Source organism: Boleophthalmus pectinirostris, unplaced genomic scaffold, assembly GCF_026225935.1.
Source record: "Boleophthalmus pectinirostris isolate CB_2022bp ecotype Guang Dong unplaced genomic scaffold, ASM2622593v1 HiC_scaffold_2, whole genome shotgun sequence".
NCBI lineage: Eukaryota > Metazoa > Chordata > Actinopteri > Gobiiformes > Gobiidae > Boleophthalmus > Boleophthalmus pectinirostris.
The window spans coordinates 30,105,025-30,124,294 of NW_026571152.1; the positions used below are offsets into that span (position 1 = coordinate 30,105,025).

A 19,270-nucleotide genomic window follows, 5' to 3' on the forward strand; every position below is an offset into this window, starting at 1 on the left:
AATACACCAACTTCACATTTAGATTCGAGTATTTGGGTGGTGTTGATTCTAACTTGTCTCCAAATCTACATGATAAATGCTGTTCAAAACAATATTTATTTATGGTGACAAAGCATAATATAAACCACAAAACACAAAAACAGTTAATTTGGGCTGCCATGTTTGTGTGTGGGTTTTAAAGGGCCACTGAGTTTGGTTAAAAGCTTTAGTTTACATGATGGATGACAAACAGACCAAACATCACAAAAGAAGTAAACATGTCTATTCATAATAATACACAAACTGTATTTTAATCATTTTGTCCGTCCATTTGATGTGTTAACCAAATTAAACAGGACTCTTGTTACAGAATTCTTTTTATGGTTTGTAGGCACCTGCTTCAAGCAAAGAGCATGAGGCAAATAGCATTTAACATTATGGTAATCAGTTAACCAATTAGTCTAATCTACTAATTGATATTATGGCTTCTTGAAATGTTAAGCCTCCCTGGTAAGGTCTAGTCCAGGGTACTGGAGAGGAGAATCCAACCAATAGTTGAACCCCGGATCTAGGAGGAGCAGTGTGTTTTTCGTCCTAATTGTGGAACACTGAACCAGCTCTACACTCTCCATCAGGTGCTCAAGGCTTCATGGGAGTTTGCCAAACCAGTCCACATGTGCTTTGTGGATCTGGAGAAGGCATTTGACCGTGTCCCTTGCGGTGTCCTGTGGGAGGCGCTCTGGGAGTACAGGGTACAGGGGCCTTTGCTGAGGGCTGTCCGGTCCCTGTATGACCGAAGCAGGAGCTGTGTTCACATTGCCGGCAGTAAGTCAGACCTGTTCCTGATGCATGTTGGACTCCGCCAGGGCTGCCCTTTGTCACCGGTTCTGTTCATTGTATTTATGGAGAGAATGTCTAGGTGCAGTCAGGGGCCACAGGGGGTCCAGTTTGGGGACTATAGGGTCTCATCTCTGCTGTTCGCAGAAGATGTTGTCCTGTGGGTTTCATCAGGCCGCCAGGACCTGCAATGCTCCGGGGCGATTGGCAGCTGAGTGTGAAGTGGCTGGGACGAAGATCAGCTCCTCCAAATCTGAGGCCATGGTTCTCGACCATCGAAATGTTAAATAATGTATGTAGTGCAAACATGATTTTTTTTTTCATCTAGTTTATTTACATGCCCTGAATTGTGAACTTTGTGCTTTTCCATCTTTACAACCAAATTACAAATTGCAAACACCATATACTTTTCTGAAGGTGACACAACACCAGCATGAAAATCGAAAGTTTAAACCATACGTCAAAGTTATGTTTTATAGAAGATTATAGCCACAGAAACAACATTTCTGTGGAAATAAGTAGGAAAAGACCCCCTACCAGGCCAAAAAAGAGTCAGCTTCATGGAAATGCAAACCCTCTTAGAGAAAGGAACACGTGTTCTTCAGTTCAATACACACAAAATGAAAAAGCATTATTTTATTTGTATTTATTTATTTTTGGCTAAAAGGTTACATGATGGGACTTCAAAAACAGACCTGGAGTTGTGCTTTGTTTCATTTACACGTCTGACACACAAACCCTGCATATTTAGAGTTCTCAAACACCTTGTGATATCATTTGGTAATACAGGAAGTGCTCCTCTGTGTTTTTTAAACTCCATACTACTTCACTAGAATCATTTGGATGATTTTAGACCTGGATTTGCCTATCACACTGCAAAAAAACTAAATCTAGCTAAGTTAAGATGACTTGAATTAAGAATGTTTTATTATGATTTGAGCAAATTTCACTTGACAAGTAAAATGATCTGCCAGTGGAACAAAACTTTTTGCACTTAAAATATGAAAATACATCTTGCTACACTTAAAATAAAAAAAACAACAACTCTTTGCACTTAAAATAAGAAACAATCGAATCGAATATTGCTTGAATTAAGAAAAACACATGGATTCCACTATTAGATCATTTTACTTGTCAAGTTGAATCTACTCAAATAAAGTAAAATGTTCTTAACTAAGTCATTTTAATTTAACTGGATGTAGTTTTTTCCGGTGCTCTTCTGAACAAAAAGTAAAAAGTAGCTGTTGACCTGAAAACTACCACTACATGACATCACAAGGTGGAATAGAGCATTACTCAAAGGTGTGAATGAAACAAAACACAACTCCATGTACGTTTTTGATGAGATAACAACATTATGACATCACTAAAAGTTACATTTTCAAGTCAATTTTGCTTTAATATTGGACCATTAAATAACTTTCAACAAATCTCAGTAAAGTAACGCATCTTATTTTGCTTGTCAACCTAATGTTATGTAAAGACGGCTGTATGGAAATGTCTGTTTGTCAAACCTTGCTCTCATAGATTACATTTAGAGTCCGATTGTCGCTCCGTTTCCATTCTCTTCCTCTCTCCTCTCCTCTTTCTCTCTCTATTGCGTGTGTGTGATTATGTGCTCAGACCCTGGCGACTGGCTGATAAAACACTAGAAGCCTGTGTCTGTTTGTGGATTTCTTTGGAGGAGGAGATTCCCACCGTGCCTGCTTGGTCTGGCCCCTCCATGTTTTGCTCCCTGCACGCGTGACTCAGGACAGCTGCTCCATTCTACCGCCCCGACCCGTCATCTCCTCTCCCCTCATCTGATAAGGCCGTAGGGGGGGTCCAAACACTGGGCAGATCTCCTCCATAGCGCCTAGCGGACTAACAAAGCGCCCTCCTCACACACAGGGAGCAGGGCATTACCATGTGAAAACAGCAGGTCTTATCTGCACTGCACTGAGAGATGGACTCAGAGGGAGTTATTGAGGTGTTAGGAGCGAGAGCGAAAGAGTGAGAGGGATAAACTTGAGAGACTTCAGGCAAAAGAATATATAATAGAAGCAGAAGTGGTACTAGAGTCAAAAGTATAGAGTTTTGCTGCTTTTTCAAAATATTAGGGCTCAACTTAAAGTAAGAAGTTGTTTTTTTAGTCTATCTGATCAATGCTATAACATTGGTTCCTCATCAAAAACATACCTGAGTTGTGTTTTGTTTCATTCATACATGTTTAAAACAGAAACTCTGCGAATGTTTTCTATCAAATGCTAAACTCTCATTACACCTTCACTAGAATCATTTGGATTTCAACATCTCTACCGAACCGAAGTTAAAACTTGTACCGGTTATCTTGAAAACTAACTAACTTCACAAAATGGAGCAGAGAATTTTGAGCTTTGGAGATGTAGGCAGACTAATAATGTAGGATTACTCAAACATTAAAACACAACTCCGGGTATGTTTTTCTTGAGGTAACAGCGTCATAACGTGGCTTAAATCTCAAATCATGTCAAAGTTGAGAAAGAAAAGAAAGATATATTTGACCATGGAGGAATAAATAAGCAATGAGAGAAAAAAAAGTATGTTGGGAATACACAAAAAATGAGTAAAATACAAATTACAGGCATATAATTTGAAAAGTAATTCAACCACAATGCATTTAACAGTCTTTTGGGCAAAAAGTTGATTATTTTCTTTGGCATTTTTGACCACCACAAATCACACAATAACGCCAAAATTTCAGTCCGACAGGTGTCAAGGTGTTTTTCTCAAGGGCACAACATTGTATAAAACCTGTGGAGGAACTAGTCAGCTGGCCCTGGGAACACCTTGGGGAGGAGCTGAAGGAAGTGTCCAGGGTGAAGGAAGTCTGGCAGTCCCTGTTTAGACTGCTGCCCCCGTGACCCGCCCCTGGATAAACGGAAGAAAATGGATGGATGGGAAATACCAAGCTTTTCATTGGCAATATTGAGAAGTTCCTGAAGAAAGGAAAGGTCAAAAGACATGTTAACTCCAGAACACCTCCACATCTGCAACGTGACATGAGGAAAACAACATGTGACAACAAAATACGTCCATGTTGAAAAAGTTAAAAGCTCAACTCGGTCTCTAAAAACCCTGATAAGACATTTCTGATGAGATTCTTACACCTGTTGCTGTAAGAATTAGACAACTGATTCCAAAGGTGAAGGTCACAAGTCACTGAGCTGGAGGTCGTGAGATGAATTGGACAATACCATTTTAAAATTATTTGTTCATTTAAAGATTTTTTAAACTGACAACAATAGCTTCGGAGAAATTTGGTCAAGCAACACAAATCTAAATCTGATTTGAAAAGATTTGCAAACTGAAATCAATAGGCTACAGATGTCAGTGTCATTTTGCAGTGGGGGTGGGCTGCGTGGATATTTGAGGGGAGTATTATTACCATACAGATCATACTATTGCACGACTTCAATATAACTTCAAACAGTCTGAACTGGTGACCACTCTCAATTCATTGCTTTATATAATTCGCCATTTTCCAGATAATCACCAGTCCACCATCTGGCATGAGAGAGACAAAGTGTGGAGCGTGCAGCCTTTTAATTAAAACCGTGTATAGTGAAGGGCCCGGGCTAAGCAAACACGGGCCTCCACATCAGAACTGAGATGAAGGAGAGGAGCAAGGGGCACCCACCAGTAGACAGTGGGTGGGGGTGGGTGTCATAAAAGACTGTGGGTGCTATAATGCTTTGGTGGGAGAGAGGAGACAGGTAGAGTGATGAGGAGAAGGCCACTAAGATTGTATCTGGCGGTATCTGATGGATCGTAACGTCATGCGGATATTACGGTGGGAGGGACGGGCCAAAAGGTTATTACGTTTAACTGGGAAGACATTTGTTACAGAGATAGAGAATAGTGGTAAACGTGGACGATGAAACTGACAATGAATACATGAACGAATGATTTCTTACATGAATGTTTATTGTTGGTGTTGTTATGGGTAATTCAGGGGAGTAGAAGGGGGTGTGCTTCATTTAGTAGGGGTAGGGTGACATCTGTTGGTGAAAACTGAAACTGCAGCTATGATTACTGTAAATTTGAACGTAAACTTCCGGAAGCTTGGGGGATTTGGATTATCAGAAGCAATAAAATGCAAAGTGAAAAATATGTAGACTAAATTGCAAGTCTCAATGACAATGATTTCACCCCACGCTTTTGTGAATAGATTAATTTCTCCCATGGGACATTATAACTCAATTAAAACTCTTCTTTTTAAGTACGTGGAGATTAGGGCTGGGTATCATTCAGAAGTTGCCGGTACGATACATATCTCAATACATAAGCCACGATATGATACATATGTCGATACAGTGGGCTTTCTATTCAAAACAATATATTTCAAATCGATTCGATACGGTTCATTAAAAAATAAAGGGTAAATCATGGCTGTGATACTAAAAGTATTTGTTAAACTAGGGTGACCATATTTCCGTTTGTGAAAACCCGGACACCTTGAGGCGCTTTGCGCGATCGGGCAACTGCAGAGTTTACCGCAGTGAGGTGCGGAGCTGAGCCGATCCATTCTCCTGCGTCACCTCAAAGCCCGTTCTGACGGTGAGTCCTGTTTCAGTTCTGGTTTAGTCCTGTTTTAGTTCTAGTTCAGTCGTGGATTAGTCCTCCCCTTCAGTCCTGGGTTAGTCCTGGGTTAGTCTTGGTTCAGTCTGTGGCGTAGGCAGGGCAAAAGTTTGATATAATCTCGGGTGAACGGGCAGGTGCGGTCCTGTACTACGTGGGTGCGGTGTTGTACTGCGGGTCTCCAAAAATGGACCCGTGCGGGACTCTGCGCTGTTGGGCTCCATTATGGAATAAATGAATCTTCAGTTTGTTACATAAAGAAGGAGGAAAATAACACAAGGACGACAGCAGCAATAAGTTTTAAGAAGGAAGTAAAAAGGGTTGCACCTGTCCTGTCTGAGAAAAGTGTATAAAGTTTGTGCTGAGGGGTTTTACAGCCTTAACACAGATAGAATAATTGTAAAATATAAAGTTGACTACTTCGCGGATTTCACCTATCGCGGGTTATTTTTAGAACATAACCCTCTCGATAAACGAGGGACACTGTACTCTCACCTCGCAACCTGTGCACATGTCCTCCCACTTGTCCTGACCGGGACGGAAAACGGAGAATTTCTTGTACAAGTCATTTTTAATGCGCATTTGTGCTTCGGTATGTTGCAGACTGACCGACTGTTTGTGTTTGTGTTTGCTCCTTCTGAGTCACAGACGCTACGAGAGACGCTCAGTTTAATGAACGGTACTGAAAACCCGGACATTTTGCATCACTTTATAAAAAAAAAAAAAAACCCGGACGCCCCGGACATGACGCAAAATACGGACATGTCCGGGGAAAAACGGACGTTTGGTGACCCTAGTTAAACCACTTCCTGTGCAAATTACTATGAAACATGAACATTTTAATTTTCAAAACAGTGAAAATCTCAAATGTGTCACATAATCAAATTTCCTTCCTCTAAACACGCAAGAAAACTGCAGCTATAACAAAATAATTTAGTAAAATATACCAAAAAATCCTATTGGTGATATAACAGTACAGCAGCCCACGATATCAATACTGTATCACTACATTAAACTATATGATATATCATTATCTCCATACTTTTGCACAAACCTAATGAAGATACTAACTTGAACATTTTTAAACAAATACGTGTTCAAAAAGATTTCTCACACTGACCAATGATGGAAATAGTTGTTGTGTCACTTGGCAAGGCACTTTAGCTAAGGCACTGGCAGCTATGGTTAAAGAAGCAATAAACTAACACAAAATAGTTTGAATAGTTCAATGGAGATGGATGAATAATACATTGTGAAGCACTTTGAGTATCTGGAGGCGATATATAAATCAAAGGCATTTGTACTTTTCTTAAAGGGCCCATATTATGCTAATATGCTTTTTTTTTCATCTGTTATAATGTTGTTGTTTTTTTCATTCACACATGATTAACAGAAAGCCCCCTTCACTAAAATCATATGGAGGATTTCAGCCCTGGAAATGTCAAACTCTACTAAACAAATAGGTAAAAGGAGCTGTTAACATAAAAAAACTACCACTACATAGCATCACAATGTAGAACAGAGTATTTTGAGCTTTGAGATGTAGAAAGACTAATAATAATTAAAAAAAATAAAACAAACAAAAAACAAAAACAAAAATCCTCAAATATGTATGAATAAAAAAAAAAAAAAAAAAACACCTCCAGGCATGTTTTTGAGGAGGTGACATTATAAGGATTATAACATTACACTAATATTTTTTGCATAATATAGGACCTTAAATTATGTTTCTTTCTTTTTTTGTTTGTTTGTTTGTTTTTGTTATTTTTAATACTGTAAATCTTGTTATCATAAATCTAACAATATCCACTGGATGCTTCACTGTACACACACCTTCTCAGTAAATGAAACACATGGACAAATGACAGATGAATAATTTTATATTACTTTAAATGTACAATACAGAAACTTTGAACATAATATTTTGGAAAAAATTATTGCATGTTTTGACAGAGCAAAACAGGTCCTGATGCTGTTTTCCAGTTTACCGCTGAAGAGATGATATGAAAACTGCGACACAGTGATTTGAAATGATCAGACAAGATTATCTTTGGTGTGATTGTTTAGCAGAAACAGCTATCACTAATATAAAATCATATTTACAATGATAGACATTCATTCTATTAAATACATCTCTTGACCCGCACGCTAGCTTCTATTTACAGTGTTGAACAAAAACAGTCACAAACACAGTTCCTTCAGATAAAGGCATCAGTCAGTTTTCTGTACTCTAAAGGCTGCACAGGGAAATAAACAACAGAAGTCAGTGGTTTAAAAGACCAATGTGAAACTCACCAAATCTCCCGAATATAATATCCATCAAAATGAAGGCACTTGAGGTTAGACCAGTACATAAATATCTCAAATGTCTTCTACAAAATGTAATAGGTTTGTGGCCAATACAATACAGACTATAGGAATGATAACAGATACAAACGTATCTGTATGTTACAAGAGGGTATCCCTAAATGTAGGTAAAAATAAGATACTAACTGCAACCACAAGAGGTCAGTAAAGTGACACATTTATGTAGTTATAATCTTACATCATTAGTATGTTCACATGACCCTTCTATTATAAAGTTAGTATAAAGTAAAGGCACATTTAAATTGGGTTGCATATGCATTTGCAAACAAAATTTGAGCATTTTTGTAACAAAACATCCCCTAAGATTGACATAGCATTTAAAAGGATTTAGTTCAATACTCGGTACTATAAATTGATATGTATTTCAACATAAGCTGCTCTTGTACCTCAAAGTGTTACAAAACGAGAAATAATTGATCTATTACAGTCAAAGAGGGCTAAAGATCATCATATACAAATCTGAATAAGTAACATTGGGTATAAATCACTCACAGAAAAGAGAGGCTCATTAATACAGAAATGTGAAGTTCTTCTAATTATGCTAAGTATAATTTGTTCTACAATGTTTTACTGTACTCTTATAATTAAACACTCAATTTACTCTGATGGTTTATATCAAGAATACATTCTTGTATAGTCACATCGATTCTCAGGAAGAACATGAAGAAATGCTGACCTAAGTATTGCTGTATTTGAACCATGGAAGATACGATTTGAAAAAGTGACATATTTAGAACAAATATGTAGATTCAGTCTTATATCACACTGAGTATTTTCTTCAGTAAAAGATTGTTTTTAGTAACAGTTACAATTTCTACTAGATTTTTCTTAAATAACAACATTTCTCCATACACTTTACATAGCGCTATGCTACTCAAATGTATAAGGAACAATAATGACAGGTATAGGAGACATGTTTCTGTAGATGTTTTGTAATTCTGCCTCACCTCCAGAAGAGGGCGCCATCACACCACTTCAGTCTTGCATATTGAGTCCAGTGCTTCTCAGAGCCATACAATAACACTCATTCTTCTCAGTCATTTTTTTTTTGTTCCACAATGCCCAGTCTATGGTCCTCAGTCTAACATATGTTTTTTTTTATGTATTTATTTACAATGTCTATGGCTGCTGGGCCTCTTGTCTGGAGTCAGTCCTTGTGTCCGTGGGCATGGAGACAGTCCTGGATGTGCATGGGGCAGACTCCGGCGATGAGTTGGGGTCCTGGGACGCCTCATACTGGGGAAGCTCACTCTCCGATGGGACCTCTCCGTCTGGGTTGTATGGAGGAGGGGGCAGGTCAAACCATGGGGGTCGGCTATGGGAAAGAAAATAAAATCAGGATACAGTAAAATAGTTTTTCACTTATAAGAGACTATTTTAACTTCAAAGTAATGTTTTCAATTGAGTTTGATGTTTACAACACTCTGGCCTTTGTATTCAAGGTTAATGGCACTTTTTATGTTCAATTGTGTGTAAATACTGTCATTTTCAGTTGTAATCAAGGCTCATTTTAGTTCCAAAATAGAAAACCATTATAAAGAACATCAACATGTTTGACAGATTCATTGAATTGTGTGATGAAAAAATAAATGGTTTTAAAAGGACCTATTGACTGCTGGCCGCAAAAGCACATCTATAGAAGAAGAGACATAATGGGGTGCATCAGAGCTATTGCACAGTTTGCACTTTAGGTTGGATTTGAGAGTGGAGTCATTACTGTGAATGGGGCCAAGCCATTAAAAACTGTACTTCTGGTATAATTACAATGTATTAGTTACAGTCGGCATTGTTCCTGTAGCTACTGCGAGCTATTTTTCATCTGCACTAGTGGAAAACAGCACAAAGATGTATGACTGTACAACACTTATATTTTTCATGTACTGTTGTACTGATTAATTAATAGATTGATTAATTTTACTGTGTGTGGAGGGTCTGGCACCTGCTTGTTTCCATGGAGATGTGCCCAAAATGTTCTGTGACATGGGACGAAGTACATTTCATGGATTTAACTGCTTAGTTTTTTCTGGTGTGTTTAAGGCTACATTGCCACGTTTACATCATGTTTTTTAAATTTGGAATTAATTGTGCTGAATATTCTCCTTCAAGTTTACATGGAAATAATAATTCCAAATTGAGGTTTACATGGAAAACACGTTAAATCGCCTTTATTTTATTCGCCTCAAAGTCTGTGGTTCGGGAAGGGTTCTGATTGGACAGAGACACAAACGTATTTACATCGACCGGAAGAAAATACACACACAAACTTTTACACTCAAATACAAACTTTTTTCGCAGTCGTTCCGATGATAATTAAGCAGCAGCTCCAGAATTGTCTAATCACGCTTTACGTCTGTCAACTGAGGAGGAGAAGGGAAGAGTGTCGGAGAAGGGAGGAAGAAGACAAACTGAGTCAACGGCTGCTCTACCTCAACCCACTCCTGCATCCCACTCGCAAATCCAAAGAGCAGTTGATCAAAGTCCGAAAGGCAACGCAACGAGCATGCGCTGAATGACCGGAATAATTTTTAAGAAGAATAAATGTTTAATTAATTCTGCTTTTAAATCTGAATAAGTCACACATTTACTTAGATATTTAATATTTTTCATAAGGAATTAAGTGTTAACATGGTGTTTTTAAAGCAGAATTAATTTTTATGCAGAGTTAAATAATTTTTATTCGGAATTAAGCTTTTCACGTAAACGTAGTGAATGAAATTTAAATTCCTGGACTAATACTAATAGTGCTGTATTAGCTTAAATGTAATTACTCAAGAATCGATTCATACCATTTAATAGTCTAGTGTGAAATGTTAGAACAACTGATCTAGATGTATGCCAACAGACAATATAAACTGGCAGTATTATATCTCTAGAGTCACCTGGCGTCCAGAACAGCCTGTGAGTACGACGGAGGAGAGTCCAGTGAGATTCCTGATGGGTAGAGCGTCCCTGACAGCAGCTGCAGGGCCTGGGGCGTGGAGCTGTACTGGCCCACGGCTGCACCACTGCTCGGGGACATGCGGTCCAAGATCACCAGACGAGACAGGAGCAGGGGCTGGTGGTGATGGGAGCTGCCTCGTACTCCTCTGGGAAGCAGCACGCTCCTCTTCCTCTGGTGATGAAGGACCAGAGCGAGTAAAGCCACAACCAGGACGAAGATGACAGCACTGCCAATGACTGCGTACGTGATGCTGGGGTAGTAACGCAGGCGGTAGTCCAGAGTCACAAAGTCCTGTCCTGGAGCCTCTGAAAGAAAGAAAATCAAAAGAGGTAAGTTATATTAGGTATCCAGAAAAACATATTACACAATGGAGTAACCAAGCAAAGGACATGGTGACATTATAAACTGAAACAGAGATCTAGTTATGAGATAATCACTCCCACTTTTGGTGCTGTCTTATTAATTTAAATTATTCATATATTGTATTGTTAAGGTTTATTGAAACAGCCATAAGCAATCACCATTATCTCTTATATTGACCATTTAGTCCATTCTAATGCACACTGGAGATGGATTCATTGGGCAGGTGTAACAAAATGTTCTTTTAGCCATTTTAATTCAAAATGGTCACTGAGTTTCGCTTAATTTGCCTCTTAATTAGACACTATAGTTATTAGCCTAAAATATTCAGGTTCATTTAAAAAAGAGGCCATTGCAGTCTACATAATAGTTTAACAAAGTAATTTATAGAGTCATCTGCTCTTTACTCATAATAAATGACTAATTCCACTGTACAATAATTAGTCACAGTTGGTGCTGGGAATGTATTTCAGAAAGGCCAGGTAGGGTAAATGTCTCGCCCTCACTGCACAATAACTGAACCAACGTTTGGATTACAGTTCAGACGCCACATTTCGGTGACAGTAGCTCAGTTCAGTGTGAGTGTTTGTCCACATCATTGGTTGAGCGGTCAAATCCACTGACCCACATGTTGGCGATTCCAGCTCCCACAGATGAATGCTGTTGTTGTCTCCTTGGGTAAGACACTTAACCACCCTTGCTTAAAGTGTTTGTGTACACTGGAGTATGAATATCTGTGTGAATGGGTGAGTGATGTGTCTTGAGTAAAGATGTAGTCAAGACCGTGCTAATCAAGACCAAGGCCAGTCCGAGACCACATGTTTCCAAGACCAGGACAAGACCAAGACCTCTGAGGGTCAAGACTGAAACAAGACTGAGACTTTTAAAAGCCGAGACCGAGACAAGACCGAGACCACGGTTCATCAAGACCAAATCAAGACCATCTTTGTAATTTTTGACATTTATTTGTATTTTCAGATATTTTGGCACACACTATATCAATATTTTTATAGATCTATCTCCATTTTGTTGTAGTTTTCAGCTTGTCCAAGAAAGGGTGGAAATAAAAGGCTGGAGACCAACTGGATGTCTTAAGCAGGAGAAGTTTATCTACCATCAATATTACAGACCCGGGGTAGCTGAAAAGTCAATATAGTATGATTTCAAAAGTGAACATTGTATGATCTTTGAGTGTTCAAGCCCCTTGACTAAGCTTCCAAACAAGGAGGTTTATAAAGCAAGTGTGGTGAGATTATGAAGGCCAGTAGGCACCAGTTAGACAGCAATATGCCACAATTTAGATAGTGATATGCCAGTGGTATGCCAAGGGAAGATCATGGTGTAAGTTTAGCTATTGTGAGTCAATGTTAAACTGAGATGTACGTGGAAGATAAATTACTTAAATTCTCTTACACATTTTATCACTCGTCAAGTGTCAGACCTCGTGACCAAGACTAGACCAAGTTCAAGCGCTTTCAAGCCCGAGACAAGACCGAATCCAAGCGCTTTCAAGCCTGAGACAAGACCGAGACAAAACCGAGTCCAAGCGCTTTCAAGCCCGAGACAAGACTGAGTCCAAGCGCTTTAAAGGCCAAGACAAGACCGAATCCAAGCCTTTCAAGCCCGAGACAAGACCGAATCGAAGCGCTTTCAAGCCCGAGACAAGACCGAGTCCAAGAGCTTTCAAGACCGAGACAAGTCTGAGTCCAAGCTCTTTCAAGGCCAAGACAAGACCGAATCCAAGCCTTTCAAGCCCGAGACAAGACCGAATCGAAGTGCTTTCAAGCCCGAGACAAGACCGAGTCCAAGAGCTTTCAAGACCGAGACAAGTCTGAGTCCAAGCTCTTTCAAAGCCAAGACAAGACCGAATCCAAGCGCTTTCAAGCCCGAGACAAGACCGAGTCCAAACATTTTCAAGATTGAGACAAGACCGAGTCCAAGTGCGTTCAAGACCAAGACAAGACCGAGTCCAAACGTTTTCAAGACTGAGACAAGACCAAGTCCAAATGCGGTCGAGTCTGAGATGAGATCAAGATCGCAAAACAAACAAACAAACAAACAAAAAAAAAGCCCAAACTGGAGTACTACGACACTAGTCTTGAGGGTGAAAAAGCGCTATATAAAACGATGACCATTTACTTTTTACCATCTTTGCCCTTTCTGTGTTTATAATAAAACATAAGCATGCCATTTAATTTAATCTGCACTTTTGCACAGGATTAGTTTCTCTGTCACTGTGCAACAAACACTAAATGGGGAGAGTCCACAGATCAAACTTGACTATGTTCCTCAATCACGGTTCAAACTCTGCTACAGCGCCTTTAATCTAAACACACGTGTGAAGCCATCATAATTTAGAGAGAATTGCAGCGGAGGGAAGATTGGAGGATGAGTTGTTGCACTGGAATGAGATTGGAATGAAGATGGAGGAGCCGGCGAAAGACATAAATAGTCCATAATAAATAGTTTTCAGGTTCATTTTTGGTGAAGTGTGCTTTGATTTAACACACACAGCTGCTCCGAGATGAGAGCAAGGGAGCGGTGGCACTTTACTCGACGACTACAAGGAGCAAAGGTTACTTGAGGGACCTTGCGATTTAACAAGCCCCAGCACTTTTAATACAAAAGAGGCAAAGCGGCGCAGACAGTGGGGGCTAAATAATTCCGTATGAGGCCAGGACAGTTTGCAGCCGATTGAGATAAAATGCGACAAGGAGCTGTTTCATTGGAGATGAGAGGAGGCGGAGTAGAGACCAGGGGCTGTGGCGGATTACAATGTTTGTCACAGGAAGGGCCCAGGGACAGCCATGATGAAAGCAAGCTGTGCCGTAAAAACACTGTGTGGATGTGGAGTCGAGGCAAGAGAAGGGACCACTGACTACAAGGGAGAGCTTATTATTCCAGATGGGAGCAGGGAATGGCACTTAAAGATTTGTGCTGACTGGTGATGCACAGTGGGAGAATTTCAATCAGGGAAGGCGATACACAACATGTAAATGTGTTTCACTTGTTTACAGCGCGAAACATTCTGAACATGATATGGAGATGAGATCCCAGAGTACAGATACAAGATATAGCAACATACATAACTTCAATCATGGCAACAACCAGGCAAAATGTTACAGCAAGCATGTTTTAATTACACTTACACACAGATTTGAACTATTTTATAATATTGTCAAGAGTTCATTTGCAAAAACAGTTTAGTGCCATTTGAAAAAGTAATTGGAGGCTTGCAGTTAACGTATTGCAGTTTAAGTACTGTAATATTTTCAAAAGCTGTGCAAAATTTGAAAAACAGACCCGCATCTGTTTTTGCTTCTACATAGTTTTTGTCTTTGGTCCCAACACACAGTTGCAACTTTTACTGGATGTGCATATCTTAAGGCTGTGCAATTAATTTAATTTTGATCACGATTTCATTTATTTTGGGATATTTTTTTATATAAACAAGTATATTTATTATATTTTTTTAAATACAGAGATTGTAGAATAGCTGGATATATAGTTTATTTTGGATACATTTATGTTTTTCTATGCCTTATTTCATGTACAGTACAAGTATATTTTATTCATTTTATGTTTTATACATGGCAAAACTGCTCTAAGGTACATATTTGTAGCCTATATTATTTTAATATTTATTTATTTATTTTATTTATTCATTTTCTGAGAAATAAATGCTGAATAAATGCATTGTGTAACTAAAATTACAGTACAGTATTGGTCATATCGGCTTGTCAAAGCCTGATCCCATCAGGTCTCAGAAGCTCAGCAGGGCTGGGCCTGGTTAGTGCTTGGATGGGAGGCCGCTGGGAAAATCAGGTGCCACAGGGGGGCGCCAGTCACAAAAACCGTCACTGTGTCCTTAATTAGGCCAGACACTTCACCCACATTGTGTATGCATGAGTGTTGGTGGTGGTCAGAGGGGCTGATGATGCAAATTGGCAGCCTTGCTTCTGTCAGTCTGTCCCAGGGCAGCTGTAGCTACAGTAGTAACTAGTAGCTTACTACCACCAAGTGTGAAGTGAATGAATAATGAAATGTAAAGTGCTTTTGGTATATTGAAAGGTGCTATATAAATGCAATAATTAATTAATAAAAAAATAATAATTGTTTGAATATTGACCAAAATGATCACGATAATAATTTTTTAATATCGCTATCTACCAATATTTTCAAAAGCCAAATCCATTTTACTGGTATTAAAATATAATTCCATCCCTTCTTGATAAAATCCATCAAACATTAATGTCATTGCTAATATCTCTAAAAATGGTATCAGAAAGAAAAACTTCTTTTGGCAATTTCTCAAAGCGTAGATATTGTTTTTTTGCTATTGGACTCATACTTTTGAACTCAAAAACATACTTTGAGTTTTATTCATTCAGGCAGTGATTGTTAATTCTCAGTATCCTTCTTAAGAATGCACTTTTGGCCAATAATATTTAATACAAACAAGAGAAGCTGAAATAAATTTGATTACAGTTCTTTGGTCTAGTCACTAAAAGAAATCAGACCAGGTTCAACATTTGTGATATTTCTTATGAGAATACAAAGTAAGAAATGCATCAAATTGACTCTTATTCCCCATCTGAGAGAATCATACACATTACTTCAAGTTATATAAAGTAAAATGCAGATACTATGGCTGTGAATTCAAAAGCCATATCGTTTTCCTTTCTGAGTAGCCCTTCCTCTCTCCAGGCAGTGTGAGGGTTAAGGAGGTGGAGCAATAACAAAGCGGAGAGCTGCTATTTATTAAAACACTGTAGTGAGTCTGTGCTAATGAGGAACTAGAAACATAAAAGTACAACTCAAATTACACCAACGCTTCAGGGCCCTGTAAACATCAAATCTCTGCGTGCCTCATAAAAGTTCAAAATGATCTGGATGTTGTCTGCATTTCCTTTTTACACGCTTCGGTTTAAAGGAGGACATGAGGCTTTTTTGAAGCCCTGTGTAACTTTTCGGTTGGAGGTCCGTCACCTTCTTGTTTCTATGGGTATGTCATTGCTCTGCTTAGAATGTTCCACAATATGACATTAAACAGATCTCATTTATGTAATTACATGAGGTTTTATAGCCCAAAATTACCTAGATAAACAGGCAATCTGACTGTATGTAGGGTTGCCTCTCCACATCTGACCTGTATCTTGGTCTGGTTTGGTCTCCATGAAGATAGAAAACAATAACATCTCCATAAAGAAAAGCATTTGATTGACCCTCAACCAAAAAAGTTACACAGTGCATCTTTAAGAGTTGATGTCAGTGCTTCATAGATTTGACAGAGCCAAATGCAGGTTTAAATAAATGAAACAAAATGTGACTCTACTGTAGGTATGTAAGCGCACTGTATAACTTCTCTAATTATCTCCATGTGATTTGCCTGGAATGTTTCACAGCATGGCATTTAACTTATCTACATCCGTGGGGAAAAGAAGGAGACACTGCATGGACAGAGTTACAGGCCAGGTCTGTTACAGCTCACAGTAAGAATGTATGTTTCTCAAGGCCATTTTGAAAGAGTTTAGTGTGAAGTTTACTGCCAAGCTTCAAATCAGAAAAGTTACGCAGGAAAAGTTACACAGGGCAGCTTTAAACACCCTATATTACACAAAAATGACTCATGAGCTTTTAGTCATGTTAAAAAGTTGCTACCTCATCAAAACATACCTGGAGTTGTGTTTTGTTTCATTCAGTTTTCAAGTTAACAGCTTTTACCTTTAGTTCAGTACAGATTGGCAATTCCAGATCTGAAATTATCTAAATGATTCTAGTGAAATTATATGGAGTTTAAAAACGCAGTGGAGTACTTCCTCTTATCACATGACTGAGTGTTTTCTGTTTGAGAGAAGAACACAGCCTAAATATGCAGGATTTGTGTGTTAAACATGTGTGAAAGAAACAAAACACAGCTCCAGGTATGTTTGTGATGAGGCAAACAATATCTGATCAGAAAATGGTGTAATATGCCCTTTAAGAAACAGCAATGTAACATGGCAGAAAGCTAAAAATATGCCTTTACTTTGAATGTACTTTGACAAATGTAATTTTATCTAAAGCAATATAAAGACTTGCTTCCAGGAAACAACATCTGAGGAGAAAAAAAGACTCTGCCAGAAAACCTCTTTCTAAGTGCTATCACAGAGTTCAATCAATAGTCTGTATACTGGTATCTATAAGAGTTAGACTTTCCAGAAAAAGCATCGGTGCTTAGCATTCGAAACATTTCTGAAGTATTTTGAGTCTCACAGCTCTTGGGGGATATCAGGTTTAGCCCAATGGAGGGATTACTGCGGCGTATACAAGTCAAGACCTTGAAAGCTTAGAGAGAAATAAACCAAAGTGAAAGTTATGGATTTCTACTTTGTATCCAATAACATGACAACAAATAGCGTGTTGTAATTATGGATTAAGTTGGTTAAAATTAAACCGTAACTGACAGTGAACCATTCTCTCCCTCATTTCACCAGTCTTCCCCAATATAGTCTTAAAATTGTTAGAATTAAAACACATATTCCTGCCTGCTTGAGTGTTCCTGTATTATCTGACTCTGAGTTTCTGAAGCTTTGAGTGCTTTTTGTGAGTTTTAAACCACGTTAGAATCGTAGCGCTGACAAAAAGCAAGTCGACAATATCCATGTGACTGAACGAAAAACAAAGCTGTGTATTTTCACCGATTCTAACAGAGCACAAAAAGAACTGCACTTAGACTTAGACAAACTTTATTGATCCACAAGGGAAATTATTTGGACACAGAACTGCCCTTTGTTCGCCCCTGCCCCTGGTTATATATGACACCAGTAAAGTACCTATTGAAAATGTCCTTTACAATACACAAGGGCTGACCACAAACAACTCACAAACATACACACAGAACTAAATTTAACTCCAATGCGTCAAGGAGGGTGCACTTTGTAACAATTCTGCTGCAGGGCATTTCTTTTGGTTGCCATGGAGATGTTACTTTTTCTAGAATGTTCCACAGTAAGGGATTAAATGTATTTACCTTGAAAAAACCTTGAAAAAACTCTCTTACTCAAAATTGACTCTTGTGAGCATCAAAAACATACAATGAGCTGTGTTTTGTTTCATTCACATATGTTTGAGTGGCCCTTTATTATTAGTCTGTCTGCATCTCTAAGGCCAAAATGCTCTGTTCCACCTTGTGATGTCATGCAGTGGTAGTTTTCAAGTTAACAGCTTCCTTTTGCCTTTTGTTCAATAGAGATGAATAATTCTAGTTATGAAATCATCCAAATTATTCTAGTGAAGGTGTATAGAGTTTAGGGTTGCCAGCTCCCTGAAAAATAAATAAGGGGCACCTCATTGGCAGGGCCGGTGTCCTGTTGATTTGAGCTTCCCGTTGATTTGAGCTATACAGCCCTACTGCACATGCCCACTCTCCCCAAGCGCTGTTCCAGTTTAAATGCTGCCAATTTGAGCTCTTGAGGCAGAAGTGGACTAACAAGTCACATTTCAAAAGAATATTGGTTTTATTGTATGTTTTGACCAGTTAAGCACATAAGCATGGACATGTCCGTGTTAGATTTGCAGCAGAATACCTATGTTAGGCTGCAGGTAGCTCATTTTGATGGGACAGCCCATTTCGACAGACCACCATAAAGCACTGTCTGCGCCACTGTCGTCCATGCTGCTTTGTTGTTTTCTGGTATCTTCTTCGCAACGCAAGCATCCTCGACCAGTGAGATCATGAGAGGGATGTGAGTGTACTGTCAGCTCACTGGTCACAGAACAGGAGAGGCTGAGAATACGTTTACTGTAAATTTTTTTATAAAGCGCCATTCCATTTACCACACACTATTTTTGATTCTCACAGTAATCTGGGACAAAGTGCATCCTTTTTCAGCTCAATAAAGAATGCGTACTTTTGTTTCTGAAGACGGGACGATTCCATTTTTCAAGGGGCGGTTGGCAACCCTAATAGAGTTTAAAAACACAGTGGAGCACATCCCGTATTACCTCATGGCATCACAAGGTGGAACAGAGAGAAGAACTCAGCCTAAATATGCAGGATTTTTGCATTAAACGTGTGAATGAAACAAAACCCAACTCCAGGTATGTTTTTGATGAGGAAACAACATTATAACAGATCAGAATATAGTATAATATGGCCCCTTTAATGCCATAGTGTGTAACATTACAGGCAAAAAAAAAAAAAAA

At 38.8% G+C, this 19,270-nt stretch overlaps 1 protein-coding gene across 1 annotated transcript in view; it reads right to left on the reverse strand.

Moving 5' to 3' along the window:
• Positions 1 to 7,079: 7,079 nt before the first annotated feature.
• Positions 7,080 to 19,270, reverse strand: part of ldlrad3 (low density lipoprotein receptor class A domain containing 3) — a 169,681-nt gene continuing 157,490 nt past the window's right edge. The window contains exons 5-6 of the mRNA XM_020935200.2: positions 10,662 to 11,028; positions 7,080 to 9,097 (exon numbers count right to left, since the gene is read on the reverse strand). Coding sequence (XP_020790859.1) covers positions 8,902 to 9,097; positions 10,662 to 11,028 — 563 coding nt within the window. The 3' untranslated portion in view covers positions 7,080 to 8,901. The remainder of the gene's footprint in view (positions 9,098 to 10,661; positions 11,029 to 19,270) is intronic.